The sequence below is a fragment of the Tenrec ecaudatus genome, chromosome 2 (assembly GCF_050624435.1).
Source record: "Tenrec ecaudatus isolate mTenEca1 chromosome 2, mTenEca1.hap1, whole genome shotgun sequence".
NCBI lineage: Eukaryota > Metazoa > Chordata > Mammalia > Afrosoricida > Tenrecidae > Tenrec > Tenrec ecaudatus.
Genome location: NC_134531.1, coordinates 117,665,305 through 117,689,012, shown reverse-complemented (window position 1 = coordinate 117,689,012; position 23,708 = coordinate 117,665,305). Strand labels below are relative to the sequence as shown.

At 40.3% G+C, this 23,708-nt stretch overlaps 1 protein-coding gene across 1 annotated transcript; it reads left to right on the top strand.

The window, feature by feature from the left end:
• The first annotated feature begins 8,350 nt into the window (after positions 1 to 8,350).
• On the top strand, positions 8,351 to 8,506 carry LOC142440943 (large ribosomal subunit protein eL39-like). The gene has a single exon (XM_075543084.1). The coding sequence runs from the start codon at positions 8,351 to 8,353 to the stop codon at positions 8,504 to 8,506; it is 156 nt and encodes a 51-aa protein (XP_075399199.1).
• The last annotated feature ends 15,202 nt before the right edge of the window (positions 8,507 to 23,708 follow it).

Below are 23,708 nucleotides of genomic sequence, written 5' to 3'. Positions count from 1 at the left end.
CATGCAATGACGCCAAATGAAGGAAGATCTCAAGTCAGCAAGTGGAAAGTCTTGTGGATCCAGTGGCAGTGAAAGCATCTCAATGTTGACAGAGGTCTCCCTCCATGTGGCTCCTTCAACTCCAGGGCTCTAGTGTAGCTCCCTGTGTCTTTTCAACAGGAATGTCTCACAAGGAGCCAGTGTGTGTGCCACCTCCAATGAGCTATTTATCTCCGTAGCACCTCCAAATGAGATAATCAAACTGCGACTTGATTGACAAGCTAAGCTCCACCCCTTTACTCTTAAGTCTCAAATGGACAATAGATTATGTAACTACTCCAGAGACCAAGGGCCCACATGGCTGAGGAGCAGAGATATGGCTCCTGGCTTAGCAGAGGTATGGCTGTGGACCCATGGGTGTCCTTACTGTTTGTTTAATGATGCTTACCTGTGGTGACCTATTAACTTCCCTAATAAACAGTCATACTTTTAAGTATTATTGGTGGTCTTTGCGAGGAATTACCAAACGCAGCGTAGAAGTAGCGAACCTTGGGAGCATCAGTTGGTGCTGGTAAAGGAGAATAGAGAAAGGAGGTACGTGCGACGCCTGCCTCATGACAACAGGGAAGACAGAGGAGGACAGACACTGCTTTGCATGCTGCTTACTACAGTTTACCATCTGTGATTGTTTAAGAAGTCGTTTCCAGCAGAGTTAAATCCTTGACAACTTCCATCTTTTCTGATTGACCCTATAGGACAGGGCCAACTGCTCCTTTAGGTTTCTGAGGCTGTAACTCTTTATGGGAGTTCAAAGTCTCCTTTTTCTTCCATGGAGCAGCTGGTGGTTTCCCAATGCATAACCCATTACACCACCAGGGCTCCTGTCAGGTCCTCCAAATCCATCCAGTTGTGAGGCGTTTTACAGTTTCATCAATTTTCTTTACTGATGCATGGTATTCCATTGTGTGTATGTACAGAGGTTTATTTATACATCATTCCCTAATTGAATTAGATTGTTTCTATCATCATGTGATTGTGACTCGTGTTATGTGGAACATGGATGAGCACCTATCTGTTCATGCTAGAAGTCTTAGTTCTTTGGGATATCTACCTAGTAAAGGGATTTCTGAATTGTATGGTGTTTTTACACTCAGTTGTTTGAGGAAGTGCCATACCACTTCCACAGTGGCTCCTCCATTGTTTACAGTCCCACCAACAGAGTCTAATGCTTCTAGACTCTCCACAACATCTCCAAAATTTATTTTCTGTTGTGTGTGTGTGTGTGTGTGTGTGTTCTAACTTTGCTGTCAGTACTGGTGTGAGGTGGTATCATTGTTGTTTTGATTTGGATCTCTCGGTTGGCTAGTGATCATGAGTATTTCTTCATTCCACAAACTTTTGGGAGCCCTTTCGTATTTAATATTTTTCACCAACGACATACTTCAGAGGCACGAATTCTTCCACATTGTTCCTTATTCACTGTCGAGCTTGCATATGCTTATGAGGCAACTGAAAATAGCATGGCTGTCTCAGGCTCACCTTAGCCTTCAAAGTAACATCTTTGCTTTTAAGAGACTTATTGCAGCAATTCGCCCAATGTAAGACTTGTTTGATATCCTTCCTGCTGCTTCATGGGAGTTGATTGTGGATCCAAGCAAAATGAAATCCTTGACAACTTCAGTCTTTTCTCATTTATCGTGATGTTGCTTACTAGTCAGTTGTGAGAATTTTTTTCTTTATGTTAAAGGTGCAATCCATGCTAACGATTTTTTTCTATGATCTTCATCAGAATGCTTCAAGCAAGGGTGTGCCATCTACATATTAGAGGTTGTTAGAGTCTTCCTCTAATCCTAATGCCACATCCTTTCATATATATATATATATATATATATAATATATATATATATATATACACACACACACACATTACAGTCCCAAAAATATAAGTTTCAAGGCACAGGATAAAGCTAATAAGCAATGGGAAAACAGTTATTTATAAATAGGAAGCGTACACATTACAATTACCAGCTTGTTAATTTTGCCTCTTGGATATGCTTCTAATGCTATTAACAGTAATTCTGTAATAAGTGTATGAAATACCACAATTAAGTTGGCTAATAGAATGGATGAATAAAAATAGGTAGGATATTCCAAAACCAAACTCATTACCATAGAGTCAATTCTGCTCCTTTGGGTTTCTGAGACTCTTTCTAAGAATAGCAAACCTCCTCTTGCTCCCTTGGAGCAGCTGGTGATTTCTGAATGCTGTCCTTGTGATTAGCAGCCCAACAGATGGCCCACTCTATCACCAGGGACTCCCCCTGCTCTATGTAAAGGTTCGAAATGGGCACAATGATGTGTTCTGGAATTACCACTCTTTTCAACAGTATCCACAATTTACTATTATTCATACTGTCAAATGCCTTTGTATAGTCAATAAAATACAGGTAAACTATTTTTGGTGTTCTCTGCTTTTAGTTAAAATCTGTCTCACATCAGCAATTTTTTCATTCCTCAACCCATGTCCTCTGAATCTAGCTTGAATTTCTGGGAGTTCCCTGTCAAGGTATTGTTGCAACCATATTTGAATTATCTTACGCATTATGTTTGGTAGAGGGGCAGTGAACTAGAGGAAGGCCCTGAAGGGGGTGGATTTGGGCTACAACAATGAGCTTAAGCAAAGGAAAATTGTGGGCTGGTGCAGGACTGGACAATGTTTCATTCTGTTGTGCATAAGACCACTATGGATCAGAACCGACTTGACGGGCCCTAACAACAAGAAGTATAATTTTACTTGCATGTGATATTAATGTTTTTTCTTTGTAGTTTTTACATTCTGTTGGATTGCTTTTTTTTAGAATAGGAATAAATATGAATCTCTTCTAGTCAGTTGGCTAGGTAACTCTCTTCCAAATTCCGTGGCATAGATGAGTGGGTGCTCCCAGTGTTGCATCTCTGCTGAAGGGACCCTTCAATACTGCAACTTCAGGTGAGAAGTGTTTTTCTTCAGTACTTTCTAATTGAGAAATGTTGAGCACAATCTTGCTTTGGGGTTTTCTAACTCAAGATATACACAGTTAATCATATATTTGTCTTCTTGAGCTGTCCTTTGAAATCTTCTGTTCAGCTCTGTTACTTCATTTCTTCCAGATGTTCTAGCGATCTTTTGTTCAAGCAAATTTCAGTCTCTTCTTACATCCATTTTCATATTCTCTTTTTTTTAACAACCTTTGGCTTTCTTCATGTATGATGCCTGATGTAAGTCCACAACTTGTCTAGTCTTAAATCATTAGGTTTCTATGTATTACATAATTTATTCTATGAATAAATTCTTGAGATAGTCTCTAAATTCATATGGAATATACTCAGGAAATTTGGATGATAGCTGGATGCCAAATATGAATTGATCCTTATTTTTATCCATTCCAACAAAAGAGGACCCAACAGAAAGCTCGAATTATAGAACAATATCAGTGATAGCACATTAAAGTAAAATTTTGCTGAAGATCATCTAACAATGGGTGTATATTAACAGAGAGCTGCCAGAGGTTTGGGTCAGATTCAGATGTCAGATGGATCTTGCCTAGAAGCAGACAGTACAAGAAAGATATTTGCTTGTGTTTTATGGACTATTTCATGGATAGCATTAAGGAAGATGGGAATTCTAGAATGCTTCTTTGTGCTTCTGCAGAATTATACATGGATTAAAGGCCAAAATTCTCACAACTGAACTAATAGATCACATCATGATCAATGGAGATAAAATTGAAGTTGTGAAAGATTTTCTCTTGCTTGGATCCATAATCACTGCTCACGGACGCAGTGGCCAAGAGGTCAAAAGAAGCATTGCACTGGATAAATCTGCTGCAGAAGGTTTATTTAAAGTGTTGAAAATCAAGAATGTTGCTTTGAGGACTAAGTAATACCTGACCCAAGCCATAGTATTTTCATTTGCTTCATATACATGCGAAATTTGGACCTTGAATAAGGGCGACTGAAGAAGAATCAATGCATTTGAATTATGTATGGTGCTGGCAAAGAACATTGAAATTACCAAGAACTGCCAAAAGGACAAATGTCTTGGAAGAAGTACATCCAGAGTTTCCCTTAAAGGGAAGGATGGCAAGACTTCATCTTACATACTTTGGCCATGAATTTAGGAGAGACCAGCCCCTAGAGAAGAGCATCATTCTTGGCAAAGTGAAGAAGCATCAAAAAAGAGGAAGGCCCTTACTGAGATAGAATGACATCGAGGCGACAACAATGGGCTCAGGCATACTGACCGTTGTGAAAGCATCATGTCCCCGGGCAATGTTTCCTTCGGTTGTGCACAAGATCGCTATGAGCTTTACTTTGTACTTCTCCAATTTTAACAAATAATTTACATCCTTAGACCTTTGACTAAAATTAGGTCATGAATAAACTTTGGCTTTTTGACACCTTTTGTTATATGGACATTTTCAAAATATTTTTAAAGTTATGAAGCTAGAAATAAAACTGTGAACTATTATGTAATATGTATTCTATGTTAGTAAAGCTCTAATTATGATAAGCTTGATGAATTTACAGTCATGTAAATTAGTAACATGGCTGATATATTTAAAACTAAAATTAAGAACACTCACTTTTCAAGTCATTACTTGCATGTAGTTTGCGTATTTTTAAAATTACACCCAGTTATATTAGAATTGTGAAGTTGAGAAAATTTATAGATAATAGAGGGAAAAAATCAATAATAATATTCAGTCACACACAGAAGAAAGACAAGAGTTTTCTTATTTGATATCTTTTATAGAGAACAGAGCTTCCTAATCTCATATTGAGATAATTCTCAAGAGAATTCTAAATCTTTGTGGTTTGATACAGATTTTTTTATTCATTATTTTGACACAAACCTCTTATTTCTAAAAAAAGGTTTACATTTCTATATACTGTTATACTTAATTTAAATATTGTTCTTCTGATTTTTATATATAGCTAAGGCTTTAACTATTATTATTTGGGCAACGTGTCTTATATTTACATACTAACACTATAAAACATTTCCTTGACAATTATTCTGACATTGCTTTTCCCAAATCCTGGTTTGAAATAAGGCATCATCAAATTGCTAAGATGTTATTTTGTCTGGATTACATGTGGGATTTTCCAGGAAGCTTCTGGGAATCATCAAATGTTTGCTCCAACTTTTTAAAAGGAATAATACTCTTATTTCTAGCCTGTGACTTTTGGTAAAATAATAAATAGGCCTCACCTTTAAGTGTGGACATTCTTTCAATAAACTGTCTTTGTCGTAGCTAACCTTTGCGCAGTCCAAAAACACCTTTGTGGTCACACCTCACCCTTTCAACATAATCTCTTTAATTGGGAGCACCTCATGATGTTATAGGTTACAGTACACGAAACACAAAAGGGGCCAATAAAAACATCACTGCCCATCTCCCTTCTGCCTTCTTCCCTTCCTCCAGCGATCCTGGTCACCCTGGACCCTTGAGAATGTTCTGAGTCAGTGGAGCAGAGCGTTAATGCTTTACCAGTCTGGGGGGCAAGTCTATACAATGCACACCTTTATTCACAAGACAGGATAGCAAGTGGGGAAACCATTATTTTTTGAGTACCTTTTCTAAGCCCTGAGTCTATGAGACAGATGAGATCTCACAAGAGGAATTTTCCAGCAGGTAATTTGAAAAAAACGCAGAACAATTTTTTATTATGGCTTGGGTGAAAAGATACAGAGCAAATCCATTTTCCATTCAATCATTTATACACATCATGTTTCATGACATTGGTTGCGAGCCCTACGATGTCACAGCACTTTTCTCAGGTCCTCTCTGTTTTCTGGAGTCCAATCTGCTTTCCTGCTTCTTCTTGCCTTCCTACCTTCTGAGCTTAGATTTGGGGTACAAACTGCCCTTTTGGTCTCATATGGTTGATGGCATTGAGAAGTACTTCCCTTCCTGATGTTGTTCTTCACTTTATAAGCCTGTTTAGGTTTTGGCTGAGAGTTGGGCCCCTGGGCTAAGTTCAGTACCCAGGCTTGAAGGGTGTCTAAGCATCCTTTGGCTAGCAGCCAAGTGTTTTAACCACCAGGACTGACTCCTGATATGCCCCACAACCTACAACAGACCAATTTCTCTGACCTCTTTTCATTAAAAAAAAATCTCATTTTTGCCCTGAGCAATTCATTGATTACCTTCTCAGAAGATCTTGATACTGGATAACTTGACTTCTTGACAGTTTGGGATGGGCATTAGTATCCAGCACAGGTGAATTAAGGCCTATTGCCAGACAGAAGACTGGAAATGCAGGTAAATATGGAGGACCTTATTTTATTTTTAAAATTATTTTATTGGAAACTCTTACAGATCTCATAGCATTCCATAATTAAATAGATCAAGCACAGTTGTACAATTGCTCCTACAATCAGTTTCAAAACATTTTCTTATTTCTTGAATGCTTGCATATCAGCTCCCCTTTGCCCCCTCATTCCCCCACCCTTCAGAGGGTCTTGTGTTTGTATGGTTTTCTGTATATGAAATCCAGAATAAATGCACCTATGAAGACAGAAACAGGGAGGTTAGAGAGCAATGGGGAGCTAGCAATGAGTAGGAGAAGAAAATGTTCTGGAAATGCTTGTGGTGATTATTACACAACTGTTCTTAAGATGAGTGAATAATTAGATTGTATACGAGGTGAAGTATATGCCAATACAACTATTTTAATTTAAAGCAGTTGTCTCTGAGTGTCAGAACATAGACAGTGTGTAGCTCAGCATCTGGTTTTAGTTTTGCAGCTGCTTTCCCTTAGTTAAAAATAGATGCAATGTCTGCCAATGACTCTCCCTGAGAGATTAATGTGACGCCATCCACATTGGAGGAAGAAATGCAAAACCATCTCAACACAATGTGTTTTCATTTATAAGACTCTTCACGTCAGACAGTGTAAGATATGACAAAATAATAATTTAGAAGTTATCAAGGGTTCATGAGGGAGAGGTGAGCGGGGAGGGAGAGGGAAAAATAAGGAGCTGATGCCAGGGGCTTAAGCAGAGAGCAAATGTTTGGGGAATGATGAGGGCAACGACTGTAGAGATGTGTTTTACACAATTGATGTCTGTATGGATTGTGATAAGAGCTGTATGAGCCTCCAATAAAATGATTTTAAAAATTAAAAAAGATTAAAAGGTCAGCATTTACCCAACGATAAAAAAAAGATTCTTCAAACATGAAATCTGGTGTTTCATAATTTGTTAATAGCCAAGCATTTAAAAATGAGTACCTTTTACATTTTAATAAGAAGATAACCAGTCTATCCTCACCTTGTCTTGAGAATCATTTGTGAAAGTGACAGACATGTGTGGGCTGTTCTAATTACATCACTGAAACCAAATGTTCTCAGTGAAGGTCAGATCAAGTCACAATGAAGTCGCAATTGTCGAACCACCAAATGGCAAAATGCTAGATGTGAAGGGACAGGACTGGATGAAGACTTCAGTGTCTCACTCTCATCCCTGGGCTACTTGGTATTAGGTTTTCTTCATATCACACTCATTTGTCTTGCTTTTGCCCTATCTCCTCTATGACTAAGCCCACTGTAAACCAAAGACAACAGGAGCTTTGAAATCTGAGACTCTCACTAGGACCTTCTTTTGTAAATAGTCCTCTTTTTCCTTATGAGTCCACCTTGTCAAGTTTTTCTTCCTTGATGGAAATTTCTAGAAGGCCATAAATTACCAGAATAATAGGGTTCCTGTTTGCATCATTTCCTGATATGAAATATTGAAGTGTCCTTTCTATATGGTCCCTGCATTCTGGGGTTCCTGATATATAATGGGAATTCAGTAATATTTTTAACATATGAATGAATATATCAATTAAATAAGGTGTTTGTGTGTGTGTCTGTGTGTATATATGTATGTAAGTGTTTTAATCTAGGCTGCTGAAGAATGGAAGTTTTGGTTTTTCACAATAACCAACTCCCCAAACACATACCTCTATTTAGTGTATGGTTAGGTGATGATGTTGATAGTACTTTTCTTTTTCTGAAAACACGAAGTCATAAGCATTAAGTGACCACTATTATAATAGACATTGAATAAGGAAGACCGAAGGAGAATCAATGCATTTGATTGTGGTGCTAGAGAAGAATATTGAAAGAACTATGGACAAACAAACCGGTCTTGGAAGAAAGATGTCCAGACTGCTGCTTAGAGACAAGGACAGTGAGACTTTGTTTCACATACTTTGGACATGTTGTCAGGAGATATCAGTTCCTGGAGAAGGACATCTGGCTTATTAAAGAGGAGCATCATTGAAAATGAGGGAGGCGAGTTTCTCTGCCATCCTGAGTGTAGAAGTTTCCCATCTTCAAAATGTCTTCTCAAAAGATTTTCAGGATCAAGAGATTCCTGGTCAAGAAACAAAAGCAGAATCAGCACATTCCCCAATGGACTCAAATGAAAACTGGTAATAAGATCAGGTCCAACTCCAAGAGAAGACATTGGAGAAGAAGCAAGCTGCATTTGTAAGGAGCCCCCTAATTCATGACTGAATTTGCCCAGGCTCGCTAGCGATCTCTCATGCTGAGTTGAATTGGATTAAGACTTTTTCCACCATCTGATCAATTGAACTTGCATTGGCAAATATCTGCTTTCATCCTTGGTTTTTAATGCTTCCGTATCTAGAGTTTACCAATAAATAATGTAAGGCCATTGGTTTGGGGGCGTTGGGGAAGAGGAAGGCCTTCGACAAGATGGGTTGGCATAGTGGCTTCAACAAGGGGCTCAGAAGAAGAGGAACAATTGTGAGGATGTTGCAGGACCAAGCGTTGCTGTGTTCTGTTGTGCAGAGGATCGCTATGGGTTGCGAGTGACTTGATGGCACCTAACAACAACAACATCATCATATTGTGCTATGTCTTTTGATAGAGGAACAATCCAGAGGGCAAGAAAATCTGTTCTCCCAAATTTCATTCATATTATAGGCAGCACGGGTTTCCTCTTTTTCCCACGGAGTATGTGTTTCCCGTGCAGCAAGAGGCAATGGGCTGCTATTTTGCCTCTGGTGAAAGAAGAGAAGGAGCTGGCGGGTTCCCTGTAGAGAACTCAGCCAGACTGCTCCTTGCAAACTAGTGTAGAGTAGGTGGGTTTCTGCCACGTAGATTTTTAAGGAACTAGAAAACCTTACCTGTCTCCCTTGGAACAGCTGGTGGCTTCCAACTGCTGGCCTTGAGGATCGCAGCCCAGCACGTAACCCACTACTCTACCAGGGCTTGATCTAGCAAGATGCTGGTAAACTTGTTAGAGCATAAATAGGTGTGTCATCTCATGTGGGATTCCTTTTAGATCCAGTTTTGTTATTCTCCAGGAGCCATGGTGGTGAAGTGGTTACACATTGGGCCGCTAACCACAAGGTCAGCAGTTAGAAACTACACTGCTCCATGGGAGAAAGAGGAGGCTTTCTACTCCCACAGAGTTAGGGTCTTAGAAACCCACCGGGGAAGTTCTACCCTTTCCTATAGGGTCACTAGGAGTCGCAATTGACTTGATGGCAATGCTGTTGTTTGGGGTTTGGTTGTTCTTCTCCCGTGTCTCTTCTTGGTGTCTTAACCTTATTTTACTAACAAGTTTCAATTTAATCCATTAGTGAATGAGATTATTCTAGTTTTGTTTCTTTATCTTAAAAGTCTTGGGAGAAGACATGGTGAAGACAGAAATCGTCTGAATACTTCACAAAGGCTGAGAGTATAGTAAATTCTGTAAAAAGTTGCTCACACTTACAGACCTCCACAGAGATAATGTGAGGAAAACTGTAGGCAGCTTGCTTGGATGCATCATTAGCGTCTGGGAGGCAAGCGGAGCTATGGAAAATTCTGTCTGATTATATCTTAAGGACCACAAGAATTTTCCAAAATCCCAAACCAAGCAAATCCCTCAGGCTCTGCAAAGAGCCAAGCAAAGAAATAAAATTTCTTGTTAATGCTGTTTCCCTTCACTGTTACAGAAGAAATCCAGGCATTTTTGAGAGTTTAATACATTTAGCTTCTTTCTCAATCCAAGCTGTGTCCTGCTATTCACAGTTGTCACTGTTTGCAGCCTATTTGCAGGAGGGGGATAAGAATTGATTCAAAATCTCCAAAAAGTCACATACTACCTGACCCCATATTGATTGAGTTTTCAGACTCCCCAGTGGAGTTGTTAGGATGCTTGATGGTGTGGTGGCTACATGTTGGTGTTTGGGCGGGGTCCAGACCATGCAGCCGCCTCCCTCAGCTCCCGGGAAAGATAACCTGCTGGACGGTGCGGCCCCTCCCACCGCCTCTCAAGGCCAGAGCTGGACTGTGCACTCCCTGCCTCCAGCGTTCCAAGGAGCTTATCTCTGGGCTGGGTCTGTGCAGCCCCTGCCCTCGGTGATCTGGGATGACTGACTCACAGACCGCATCCTGACTCAGACCCTGCAACTGCAGCATCAGAAGCCCTCCTTCCCCTTATCAGTGCATACGGCCTTGGCTCAACCCCTGTATTTGTCCCACTGCCTCACTGCCAGGTGTAATTTCCCTGACCTAACTCGTTGGGTCTTGGAACCTGCCTGGGGGCTCAAGATGCCCTGCTCCTTTCTCTGCTCTCCCTTCTCTCCTGTAAGTTCTTTCCCTGACCAATCAAATCTTTCTCAACTCCACATTCCTGGCTACATTCTATCTCTGTTCTGCATCTCTGTCCCCAACCTCTCAGTTGGGCTGCTAGCAGCTACCTGCAAAGTTAGTCATTCAAAACCACCAGCCACTCTGTGGGAGAAAGATGAGGCTTTCTACTTCCATTAAGAATTATAGTCTCAGAAACCCACAGAAGCAGTTCTACCCTGTCCTGTAGGGTCACCATGAGTTGGAATTGATTTGATGGCAATGAGCTTGGAGTTTGATTTGGTTCATATATATCCTGAGATTATTGTATTTTATCACTTATCTGTTTAACCACTACATCTTATTTAGAAGAGAAGGCTATAATTAAATTATTTTCTGTTATCTTTTTTCTCTACTTATAATTGTAATTATTCCAATAGAGAGGTCTCTGCAGAGAAATCAACATCAAGGAAAGCAAATGATAGAAAAGGCAAAGCTAGCAGCCAGCTGTTCCCCACTGGCAGGGCTGAGCACACGCCTGGCCTTTGAGAGAACTGCTGGTTTTCACTGCCTCCATTCTTCTGTAGGTTTCCTTGCACTTCCAGTTCTGAATGAAAGTGATGACCCACATCTTGCCCCGACACGGCGATTCCAAACCTATGTGAAGTGTCACCTGGAAATGATGCCGTTTCCTGCCTTTTTTTCCTCCTTGAATAAATTGTGCTCATCTCCTAAAATCCTATTTCAAGAAACACACACACAAACCTACTGATACCGAGTCAATTCTACTTGTTACGGTGCCATAGGGACTCTCAGACGATAAGTCTTCAGGGAAACAGAGAGCCTCATCATTCTCCCTCGGGATGGCTAGTGGGTTTGAGCCACCAGCTTCACAGTTCGCAGACCACTGTCCCACCAGGGACCTTTCTTAAAAGAAAGAACAAAAGTGAAACCAAACTCACCGCCATCGAGTTGATGCTGACTCAGAGTGGCCCAGGCTAGAATTGCCCCTGGGAAGTTCTGAGACTGTATAGAAAATCCCATCTTAGGCAATCTAAAATGCGAGATGCCAAGTTCTGAAACCATGGTCTTACTGTCTCTTTTATTCTTTTAATTCATTGAAAAAAATTAAATTTGGGGGGTTCATGACTTCCTTTGAAAATGACTTAGGAAAACACACATTTGCAAGCACAGAGCATTTTGCTTTCTAAATCCACAAAGTCCACAGATCATCTCAGCCACGTAAGGTGACCCAGATATGGTTCCAGCAAGCTAGGATCAAAATATTCAGTGATCAAGAGGAGAGAATATGCAAGTAAATTCAGGGGGCTTCAAAAAGTTCATGGAAAAATTCCATTATCTTAAAAAATAGTCTTACTGGTATATACTTCAAATATCATACAATGTAATCATTCAATCATATTAAACAGAATTGTGTAATCATCACCACAGTCAATTTCAGAATATGTTCTCATACTCATTGTTGTTAGCTCCCATTTCTGTCCAACTTCACCTGCCATGCCCCTGAGTATTTATTACAGTTACTCTCTATACGGATTTACCTATCCTAGATTTCCTATACAGAATTCATATACACATGCAGAAATCATACAAAACACAAACGGGAAGCAACCAAAAACAACAAAACAAACAGAAAAACTTAAACTGAAAAGAAATATTAAAAACTGAAGCAACTTTAGAATGAGTCAAAAGTGAGATCAAACGGTAAGGTGCTACATTTTAACTTAATATGCCATAATCAAATTTATAAGGCTCTCTGATAGCAAGACTATTCACATCCCTGGACTATGGTCAGAGGGGGATTCTCCTGAAGCTTAATCCATGTGGGAGCGTGCAAATGGATTTTGGGATTCCACTGTCATTCATAGCCTTCAAACAGAGTGTTCATAATTTAATCTCTGATATCATTCCCTCCTTTGAATTTTAATTTCATGGTTTACAGTCCTTGGATCACACAGGCTGGTGTGCTTCTTCCATGTGGACTTTGTTGACACCTCCCATAGCTACTTTAAGATCTCAGACACTATTTGAGCATCATCTGATTTCTTCACCACTCTGTCCTATAGCCCTCACATCTTCCATGATCTCTTCATGAAGATGAGTATCCAGTTAGACCATGTCATGAGAACTAATTGTTCTTAGATTAGGGATAGAATGAAGTGTGAATCCCAAATCCATTCATGAATGTACATATGTCTCTGGTTTATCATCTTATGATAGAGGACGTTATAAATAATGCCACTGAGGCATACATTAATTCTATTGATAGTGCCATTGATTTAGCTAATGGTATAGAATTTAAAATATCATTTAAAAAGGAAATTATACAAATATAGGCTGGCATTTCAGACCACAATACATTACTTGTTGACTTGTACAGATTAAACACATAAGTGACTGGACACTATGTACATGAATAATTGGTACTAAAGAAAAGTTTTCAATAACACTCATTCACAGAGGCAGAACCATGCCTGCCTACTGGCTAATACGTGTCATAAGAAATAAAGGAGAGCGTTAAAACAGTAAATATCTGGTATTCCTGGGTCACCAGTCATTGGGCATCCTCAAAGCAAGAGATCAAAGCCAAAGTGAAATGACCACCATTCTATAACCTTGAGATAGCATTCATCTGCTTCGCACACTAGGGTGCTTAAGCATAAAGTCATAAGTACTTGGTCAGTTCCTTAAATCTCCTACAAATGAGTCTGAAGTCAAGTCTAGTTTTCAGAGTCTGCCTAGTACCCATGAATCATAAAACACATCTTAAAAGCCACTTGGAAGAGGAGACCTCCTCTCAGCTGGTGTCAGTTTCTCAAAATGGGGAGAGAGGGAGAAGATTATTCAGTTGCTTCCATAGGACATTGTGCTAAGGGCACCCCAAATAAATAGACACACCTGTAAGTGTGCGAAGCAATCCTTACTAGAAATTCAAGTCAGGTCAAGGGGAAAGGGGGCATGTATGTCTTTGATAAGGTTATTACACTCTTGTTAATGGCTCAATCAGGTGAAACAACCACGGGGATAGGGGTGAGGGGGAAGCTTAACAAAACTTATATGGAACCCAAGGGACAATAAACCCGGTACTATGTTGTAATTCTATTTTTCTGAAGCCCCTATCATAGGTAAAAAAGAAGATTGGAGCAAGCTCGTGGACCAAGTTCATATTGCAGTCTTTACCTCATGTCTGGATTCCTAGGAATAAGAGAAATGATAAACATTTTTGTTGCTTTTAACTCATCGTGAAGGAGCTCTGTTAGTTGGGTAAGACGCTGGATAAGCATTGGACTATTAACCCCCAGATTGGTTGCAAATGACCAGCTGCTCTGAGGGAGAAAATGAGGTGTCTGCTCCCTTAGAGACTGCAGCCTCGCCTCAGAAGCCTGCACAGGGTTTCTATGAGTCGGAATAGACTCCATTGCGATGGGTTAGGTTTTCTACTTATGCTTACCCAAAAAAAGGAGAACCCCTAGGGGGCCAGACTGAAATGCCCCTAGAAGAAGCCAGAGGGAAACCTGTACAGAAGAGAGCTGCCACAAAGGCGCAGGGACTCCGGAGGTGCTGCAAGCCCAGAGGTAGCAGAGGGTGGGAGAAGGGGCCCTGAAGCAACCAACACTGACTACCCAGAAATGGGAGGAAGAAGAGCCAACACTGTCAGCTCTTCCTCCCGTGTTCCCCCTCCCCGTGGTCCTCCCGTGGTCCAGAAAGCAAACCAGAAGTTTATCTGCTCCGAGGTAATCCATCTCATTGATGACTCCCTATTTTCCACTGACCCTTTACTTCACCAAGCATAATGTCTTATTCCAGATGTATGACTTTCCTGATAACATGCTCCGAGTATATGAAATGAGGTCTTGCCACACTCACTTCTAAGGAGCATTCTGGCTGTACATCTTCCAAAACAGATTTGTTTGATCTGTTGGCAGTTCATAATAGGAGTTACAGAAGGAGATTATAAACTGTATAACAAATTATTTTGGAGGGTAGCGAGGTCAGGCCATTCCTATACATAAGTGTATATATACATATATTGCAAAATTCCTGTCCTCAGCTCAATTCTGGCCCATAGTGACCCTATAGGACAGAGTAGAGCACCCTTGTGGGTTTCTGAGGCTAAATTTGTCTCATCTCATCTTTCTCTGGCCAAGCGGCTGTTCGTTTTGAATTGCTGAGCTATGTGAACAAGATATAGATATCATAAATTCTGAGGGGGTCTTGGTGGCACATTGAATTAAGCAGGTCACAATGTGAATGGTTCATATCCACCAGCATGCTCCTCAGGAGAAAAGTGAGATTGTCTACTCCCATAAAGATTTACAGTCTCAAAATTCCTGATGAACAGTGGGTTCTACTTTATCTTATGGGGTTGCTGTGCGCTGATGGCAGTGGGTTATCAGAAAGTGTAACAGTAACTATATTTAATGTGTCAGTCTGGGTTGACTAAAGAAACAAATTTATTGAAAGAAAGAACTTTATATCACGAAGTAAATATGAACCAGTAAACCATCCCAGCCCAGTCCAGATGAAGTCCCTAAGTCCAACATTAGCCCATCCATTCCTCTTCAGATTCATGTAGCAAATGCAATGATGTGAAATGCAGGAAGATCACAGGCCAGTGGGTGCAATGTCTTGTGGATCCAGTGGCAGTGTAAGCATCTCAGCTCTGGCAGGGGTTTCCACATGGCTCTTCCAGCTCTGAGTGTGTCCTCCACAGGAAGGTGAAGCAGAGAGAGAGTGTGGCCCACCTCCAGGGAGAAAGAGAAGAAGTTCCCAGAATCCTCATGAGAAGACCATGTCCACAAGGAAGCATCATAGGTGTGACATGATTGACAGGCTAGAGGTTTGAGGTGATGTTTTTAAACACTTCTTCACTAGGTTATGTAATAATACAAGTTTTCTAAAGTTAATATTATTTTGACAATTAAGAAAAATTAAGACAGCAAACTGAAACCTTATGGTTATAATATTAAAAGTTATAAATAGATTAAAATGATACTAAGACTTTCATAAGCCCTATTGGCAGAGAAACTGGAGGCACAGTGGGTTTAGCATTGAAAGCTGCTATTTTAAACCTGCCAGTTGCTCTACAGGAGCAAGATAGGACCCCTGCTTTGTAAAGATTACAACCTTGGACACCCTGAGGAGCAGTTTTACTCTGTCCCATAGGGTCACTAGCATTTCGAATCAACACTAGTTATTTTTATTATTGTTTGTTTTATGAAAAATATACAACACAGAAACATAAAACATTGAAGCATTTTCATTAAAATCAGCCATAAGTCTAAGATGCACACCATTCCTATTTCTATCTAACAATATTCTGGAAGCCCATCACATGCAATATGACAAGAAAAAGAAATAAGAGATCCAAATAAAGAACTAAAACTCTTATTATTTCAAATTATACGTTTGATTTAATAGACAACTCAAAAGAATAAACTGACAAATTATTAGAAATAATGAGGAAGCTCAACAAGGTTGCTCGATTCAAGATCAATATTAAAAAGCTTTCCATAGCCCTTCTACATATTGGAAGGACCAAACAGAAAATGTAGTTGAAATGCAATTGACAATTAGACATTCCCTCACAGAAAGGTCACAAGAAAGAGATGAGCCAGTCAGGGTGCAGGACAGCACCGACGAAACATACATCCTTCTTCCAGTTCTTTGATGCTTCCACAGCATGTACACTGGTACAGATGAGCGCTTACAGCACAGGGAATCCAGAACAGATCAACCCGCAGGACCAATAATGAGAGGATGAAAGCATGAGGGTGGGAGAAGGAGAGGGGAGACAGGGAACGATGATGGACATATAACCCCCTCGCCCCAGGGGGACGAACAACAGAAAAGTGGGTCAAGGGAGACAGTGGTCGGTGTAAGTCATGAAAAAAAAATGTATAAATTATCAAGAGTTCATGAGGGAGGGAGGGAAAAAATGAGCTGATACCAAGGGCTCAAGTAGAAAGAAAATGTTTTGAGAATGATGATGGCAACATATGTACAAATGTGCCTGACCCAATGGATGTATGTGTGGATTGTGAAAAGAGTTGTAAGAGCCCCCAATAAAATGATTAAAAACAGAAAGAACGAAAAATACATTCACAGTAGCATCACACTTAGATGTGGGTCCAACAAGAATTGTGAAAACTATAAAACTGCGTTGAGGAAAAAGAGCAAGCTATATTCATCATAGGCAATCTGTCCCTCCTCTAGATTCATTGTCTTACCAAGGACTCTGGCATATTATTTGTCTCTTACGCTGTCCATTGTGACGTGTGTATTTAATGTAAAGGACCAGTGTAAAGTTCTCCAAGATGCTGAAAAAGTGCAAATTTATCTAGATTATATTTTGACCTAAGAGGTAAGAACAGACATTGGGCGCAAAACTGTAAATGAACATTCTTGTTTGTAAGAGTCTGGTGAGAGCCTTTAGCACATCTGCTGGGCTTAGCCGTTGGCTAAGGGGTAAGAATGCAGGGCGTGTAGCCAAAGATATAGGCATAGCCTCTGTGAATTGGTGATGCTGTGAAACCTGCAGGGCTGTCCATAGGGGCTACTAGTGAACTCTGTTTCTCACATCTGAGCCTTCTTGATGGGCCATGGAAGCCACACATCTTCTTGGCTACCAGAGTACTTTTTTTAAAGTTGTTTTATTTTAAATCTTTTATTGAGGGCTCGTACAACTCTTATCACAATCCATACATACATCCATTGTGTCAAGCACATTTGTACCTTTGTTGCCATCATCATTCTCAAAACATTTTCTTTTTACTTGAGCCCTTGATATCAGCTCATTTCCCCCTCCCTCCCCACTTCCCCAACCCTCAAGAACCCTTGATAATTTATAAATTATTATTATTTTGTCATGTCCGACATCTCCCTTCATCCACTTTTCTGTTGTCCGTCCCCCAGGGAGGAGATTATATGTAGACCCTTGTAATCAGTTCCTCCGTTCTACCCCTCCCTTCCTCTACCCTCCCAGTATTGCCACTCTCACCACTGCTCCTGAAGGAATCATCCATCCTGGATTCCCTATGTTTCCACTTCCTATCTGTACCAATGTACATCTTCTGGTCTAGCCAGATTTGTAAGGTAGAATTGGGATCATGATAGTGGGGGTGGGGGAAGCATTTAGGAACTAGAGGAAAGTTGTATGTTTCGTGGTTGCTACACTGCACCCTGACTGGCTCACCTCCTCCCCACAGCCCTTCTGTAGAGCCACAAGCAATGATCACAGCCAGCTGCAGAGTACATTTTTCTATGTGTTTCTCTGTATTTGCTAACGTTGACATGTTTTACTTCTAAAATCAGAAGGAAAACCACATACATGCACAGTTATATTCCAAAAATATTTTGCTAACCATTTTTTAGAAATCATTTTATTGGGGCTCATACAACTCTTATCACAATCCATACATACATCCATTGAGTAATTTGCTAACCATTTTTAAATCATACCATTTTGTAATGTCTTTTGTTGTTTTAGAACAAATCTCTGGCCAAATAATAATAATAATAAAACTAGTTGCCACAGAGTTGATACTGATCGACTCCTGGAGACCGTGTGTGTGTGTGTGTGTGTGTGTGTGTATGTGTGTGTGTATGTGTGTATGTATGTGTGTATGTGTGTGTGTGTGTGTGTGTGTGGCTGTGCTCCATAGGGCTTTCAATGGGTGATCTTTCACAAGTAGATCACCAGACTTCTGAGTTGTCTCTGGGTGGTTCCAGACCTCCAAATTTTGGGCTCATAACTGAATGTGTTGTGAGGGCTTCTCTGTCAGAGACTGAATTAAATTTTTTCCTTGTTGTTAGGTGCTCAGATCTCTCCTGATAATATGCCAAAGGACATGAGATAAAGTATCGTCATCCTTGATTCTAAGGAGCATTCTGGCTGCACTTCTTCCAAGACAGATTTGCTATTTTCTTCTGAAGGCTCAGGCTACCTTCCATATCTTCCCCATCGTAATTTGAGTGCATTGATTCTCTGTTGTCTTCTTTATTCACTGTCTAACTTTCACATGCCCATGAGGTTATTGAAAAGGCTATGACTTGGATCAGGGACACCTTAGTCCTCACCACGATATCCTTGCTCTTCAACACTTTAAAGAGGTCTTGTGCAGCAAGACTTGTGCACAATGCAATATGTCTTTTGAATGTGTGTCAATATATACTTCACTTCTTTTGTCCTCTAAGGACAGTAAAGTTAGATAGGTTAAGGGTTAATGAGTGAGCCAGAGGAACTCAGGAGGTTGCTGACAGATGACACATTATTGGTATTTAGGATGTCAGTTGGAGATTAGTTATGGCATGACCCAGAGTATGATTTTATGGACTGGAGATGGAAATCATTGGAGTTGTGTGAGTAAGGAACTCTGAGGCTAGAATATTTTATTAATAAACCACATGGGCAGTTATCCATGATGGTGGCCAGATAGGGGCAAAAAGGTGGACATAGTCAAATTTTAGGAGCCTTATGGGAGAGCAGTTAGAAGTTTGAATGAAGGAGTAGCAAAGCTTTGGGCGAGGAGGATAAAAACTTGCAGAGTTCACACTAGCAACTTTTATTCTAATAATGAAGCCCTCATTTACATGGGATACTTATCAACTACCACTTCTTTGATATGAGATTCAGAATTTATACTGGCGTGAGGATGGCTGAGGAAAATGCATTTGTTCTTGCAGTAGTTGGGTTTGATGCTTCAGACACATCCAAACCGGATCTCTAAGCCTGCTAGCACTGTGTGTCAAGATCTTTTTTTATGGGGGCTAAAAAGATAGTGGGCGAGGTGCCAGCAAGCCTAGAAAACCTTGTAGTGGTGAATGGTGGGAGTCATTGAAACAGTTAAGCAAGGCAGCTACTCTGAGGCTGAATAAACAAATGCCTTCGTTGAAAACCAGGCACAAAGCTACAGGCCTACCATCTGAAAGGCATCTCCATGCGAAAGAGGTAGATGCCAGGACAGCATAAGTAATAAGGCACAGTGACCCATACCAGAAGAGCATTTTTGTCCCCCTATTCAGAATGTACAGCCTTATTAGTGGAATTGACAATGGACGTGGTATAGAGCAGTGTAGAAACTCTAAAAGCATCAATTTAATCTGTTTCTACAGAGCATACAGTCCCTCTGGGGAAATGAAACGTTGCCTCGAATTTGACACCGTGCATCTGACTTGATTTTGTAAATCAGCATCTCACAAAAGCGCTATTCACCCATCCGCCACAGTGCCACACTCAATAAGGAGAAAAATTCTCTCCGGCTAAGCTATTACGTAGCACTTGCTGATTCTCTAGGACTAAATGCGGAGAAGGAACGACACCACGGAGAAGAGGACATGCAGGCGTGCTTTCTGATGATTTCGAGAATGAAGTCCTTGAGAACTTTTTAACTTTGGAAAGCATACAGAGAACTAACAACTATTCATATCTGAATTTACTCGAATGATATTTATCAATCTGATTTTATGTATGTCCTTAGATTGATGTTATACTATTAAGTTCTTATAAATAATATGAGCAGGGCAGCAAGCCATGATAAAGCTTCCTCCTGGTTGGGAGGAGCCCCGGTGGTGCCGCAGGCTGTGCACTGCACTGCTACCTGCACCGGCAGCCACTCAAAGGCACTCGACACTCTAAGGTACACAGAGGAAGCGCTCTACTCCTGTCGAGACTGAGCGTCTCCGAAACCCACGGAGAGAGCTCTGTCTTGTCCTGCATGATCACTATGAGTTGGAATTTATTTGATGACAGCTAGCTATTAGTTGTTCATCAAAAAGTAGCTATGTTTCAGCCTCTCTGTAAAAAAGAATGACACTGGCTTACTCTAGTGGTGGGAAGGGCAAAGGAGGGAAAAATCTATGCAAAAGACCCTCCAATTCTGGTTTGCGCGGAGACGACAGCCTGTTCTTTGAAGAGCTTCCTTAAACACGGTACATTTCTTTACAGGGAGATTTTAATTTACAGGGAAGGTCATTTCCAATGGACAATTTTAAAATTATTTCTGACTATTCAGATACAATGCCCCAGTGGCACTGTGGGATAAACACTGGGCAGCTAACCACAAAGTCAGCAGGTGAAATCCACCAGTCACTCTGTGGGAAACAAATGAAGTTCCCATATAGATTTATAGTCTCAGAGACCCTATATAGCAATGGGTTGGATGACCACTGGTAGAGGCACTTATTCAAACAGAACCAGGGAATCCTACATGGTTTAAAAATCAAGCAACGTGTGAGTTAGAGCTGTATCCTTTCTGCCAGAAGAACAAATAAAACTGTCCTAAAAGAAAAACAGCCAGAATATTCCTCATACTTTGGACATGTTGTCAGGAGAAACCGGTCCCTGCAGAAGGACGCCACGCGTGGTAACTACAAAGTCAGTGCAAAGGAAGACGCTCCACTGATACAACGGCCTCAGCAATAGACTCCAACATCACAACAACAGCGAGGCTGTCTGTCCCAGGATGGGGCATTGTTTCTCTCTGTTGGACATGGGCTCGCTATGAGTCCGAGCTGGCTTGATGGCACCTGGCACCTAGCTCCCCATAAGAAGCAACCTCAAAAAATAACATCTGCTGTCAAAACTCGCGTTAGTAAAACTGAACGTGAAAACCGTAACCAATGAAAACGGCAAGTCTCTTAAGAGCTGTACCTTTTGAAAGCACCAGGGAAGCTGCCCAGCATCCTTGACGGAGGAGGGCTGGGTCCTCGCCTGTGAGAGCATATTTCTCCAGTGAGGGTGCACACATGGACAATATTAGCCGAGAGCCCTGCTTGGAACCGTAGCACAGAATGCAATGAAGATCAGCTCAGCACTTACTTTGCTGGAGATGCTGGGATTCCTGGGGTTTTATTTCCTGTATCTGCGGATTCTGTGAGGAAATCCAGGGCAATGTTCAAAAGGGGTGAAGTCTAAATATGTGGAAAAAATGAATGTGCTCCACACAATTTCTAAAAGCACTGATCTTTCTGAGCATTTCGATGGTACCAATAATTATAAATCTCATTTTAGGAGTCTGTGCCTCATGCTCCACAGAAGAAAGAAGAAATAGTCTTTAGGGCACTGCATTTGTAATTCAGTAACTCGGGGTTCATGGGTTCGGCCACATTATGTTATTCATCTGCCAGATTTAACCAATGATGATATCTTTTGAAAACTCTAATTAAATTTTCAGTAAAAGAAAATTGGTGCATGTGATGCATAAAGTAGAAGCCATGTGACAACCACTAATTTGAAAGGAAAACCAGAATGTGACATGAAAGGCAAACTTACATGAAAATCCTGTGGGCTGTTAAAGGTGCAACACAATTTTTAAAGGGGAGGGAAGCAAAGATGAGAAGGAAAGGAGTTAGGGAAACTAGATTATTAGAAACAGAACAACCAGAATGCAAATAATGAGATAGGTGATACGCTGTGAAAAATGTAACCAATGTTGGTTAACGATGTGTGTAAATATTACATGAAAACCCAAGTTGCAGCGTAAACTTTCATTGAAAGCACAATAAAACATTTTAATTAAAAATGCAATTGAATTAGTTTTGTTCTTGAATTAGTCAACTGTTGCAATTAGGGCAATTTGGGTTGCAATTGCCTAAATCTATAACAATTGGCGTCCGCTCCAATTCATGAGCAAACGTTGCCTGTCAAGCTCCGTCCTCACAATAGTAGGTAAATTCATGTACCTTGCTGCAGTCTCTGTGTCAATCCATCTCATTGAAAGTCTTCCTCATTTTCACTGACGCACTATTTTGCCAAAGAAGATTATTTTCTGTGTGTATGCTATTCTTTGGTGAGCCCTGGTGGCTTAGTGGTTATGCGGCAGGCTGCAATCTACGTGGTCGGCAGTTTGAAACCACAAGCCGCTCTGCGGAAGAAATACAGTGCTTTCTAGTCTCGTAAGCAGTTACAGGCTCGGAAACTCACAGGAGGGTCACTGTGAGTCAGTATTGACTCCACGGCGGTGAGAATGAGATGCTGCTCTTGATTTTTGTTATTAAAGTAGTTGTCCTGTTGCAACTGCCTTTTTTCACTAAGCATAATGTGCTCCAGGCTCATCCGTTCTTGAAGATGTGTTCCAGACTCCTCGTTAACCTTTAGCTTTCACGGTATTTCATTGTATGCATTTACCACAATTTGTTCTCCACATATCTGTCAATGGGTACGTAGATGTTTTCCATACTTTTGCTGTTATAAACAATCCCAGGAGTGTGGTAGCTGGATTACAGGTATTTGTTTCTAGCTCTCTGAGGAAATATCACACCATTTCTACAGCAGTTGTACCATTTTACAGATTTACAAGCTGTGTATAATAATTTTAATCTTAATGATTAATTTGCCAGAATGACTACTTTCATCAGAACACAGATTATGTTTAAATCTCGAATTAACAGTAGAATTAAGTGATTTGGCTGAAGTGACACCAAGAGAAATTTTATGTAAGAAATACATTGTATAAGTTACGTTTCTTTTATTATCAATAGAATACATGCACAATAGTCATCTGATTTAATGTATTGCTAACACAATCATATAAAATCCTATTGAGTAGCTTTGACATCCTTGTCAAAAATCAATGAGCTAAAATTCCATTGATTTTCATGTCTGTATTCATGCCAGTACCATATGCTATCTTGATTTTTTGGTATCTTTTTAGTAAACCTTTATATTGGGATGTGTGACTCTTTGAACTGCACTCTTATTTTTTAAGATTGACTTTGCTATTTTTTTGAGGTTTTTGAAAATTAGTTTGTGAAAAAAGTTTACAGAGCAAAATGCTTTTCCATTCAACAATTTATATTGTGTTTCATAACATTAGTTGTAATTTTTTGACTGTTTGCATTCCCATGTAAATTTTTTTAAATTAGGTCTTCCTTGGGGAAATTCTTTTTTTTAAAATTATTTTATTGGGGGCTCATACAACTCATCACAATTTATACATATAGCCATGTGTAAAGTACATTTATACATTTGTTCCCCCATCATCATTCTCAAAATATTTGCTCTCTACTTAAGCCTCTGGCATCAGCTCCTCATTTCCCCACCTCCATCCCCACTTGCCTTTCCCTCATGAACCCTTGATAATTAATAAATT

Coding starts and splice junctions, on each gene's coding strand:
- LOC142440943 (XM_075543084.1), top strand. CDS start 8,351: ATGTCTTCTCAAAAGATTTTCAGGATCAAGAGATTCCTGGTCAAGAAA.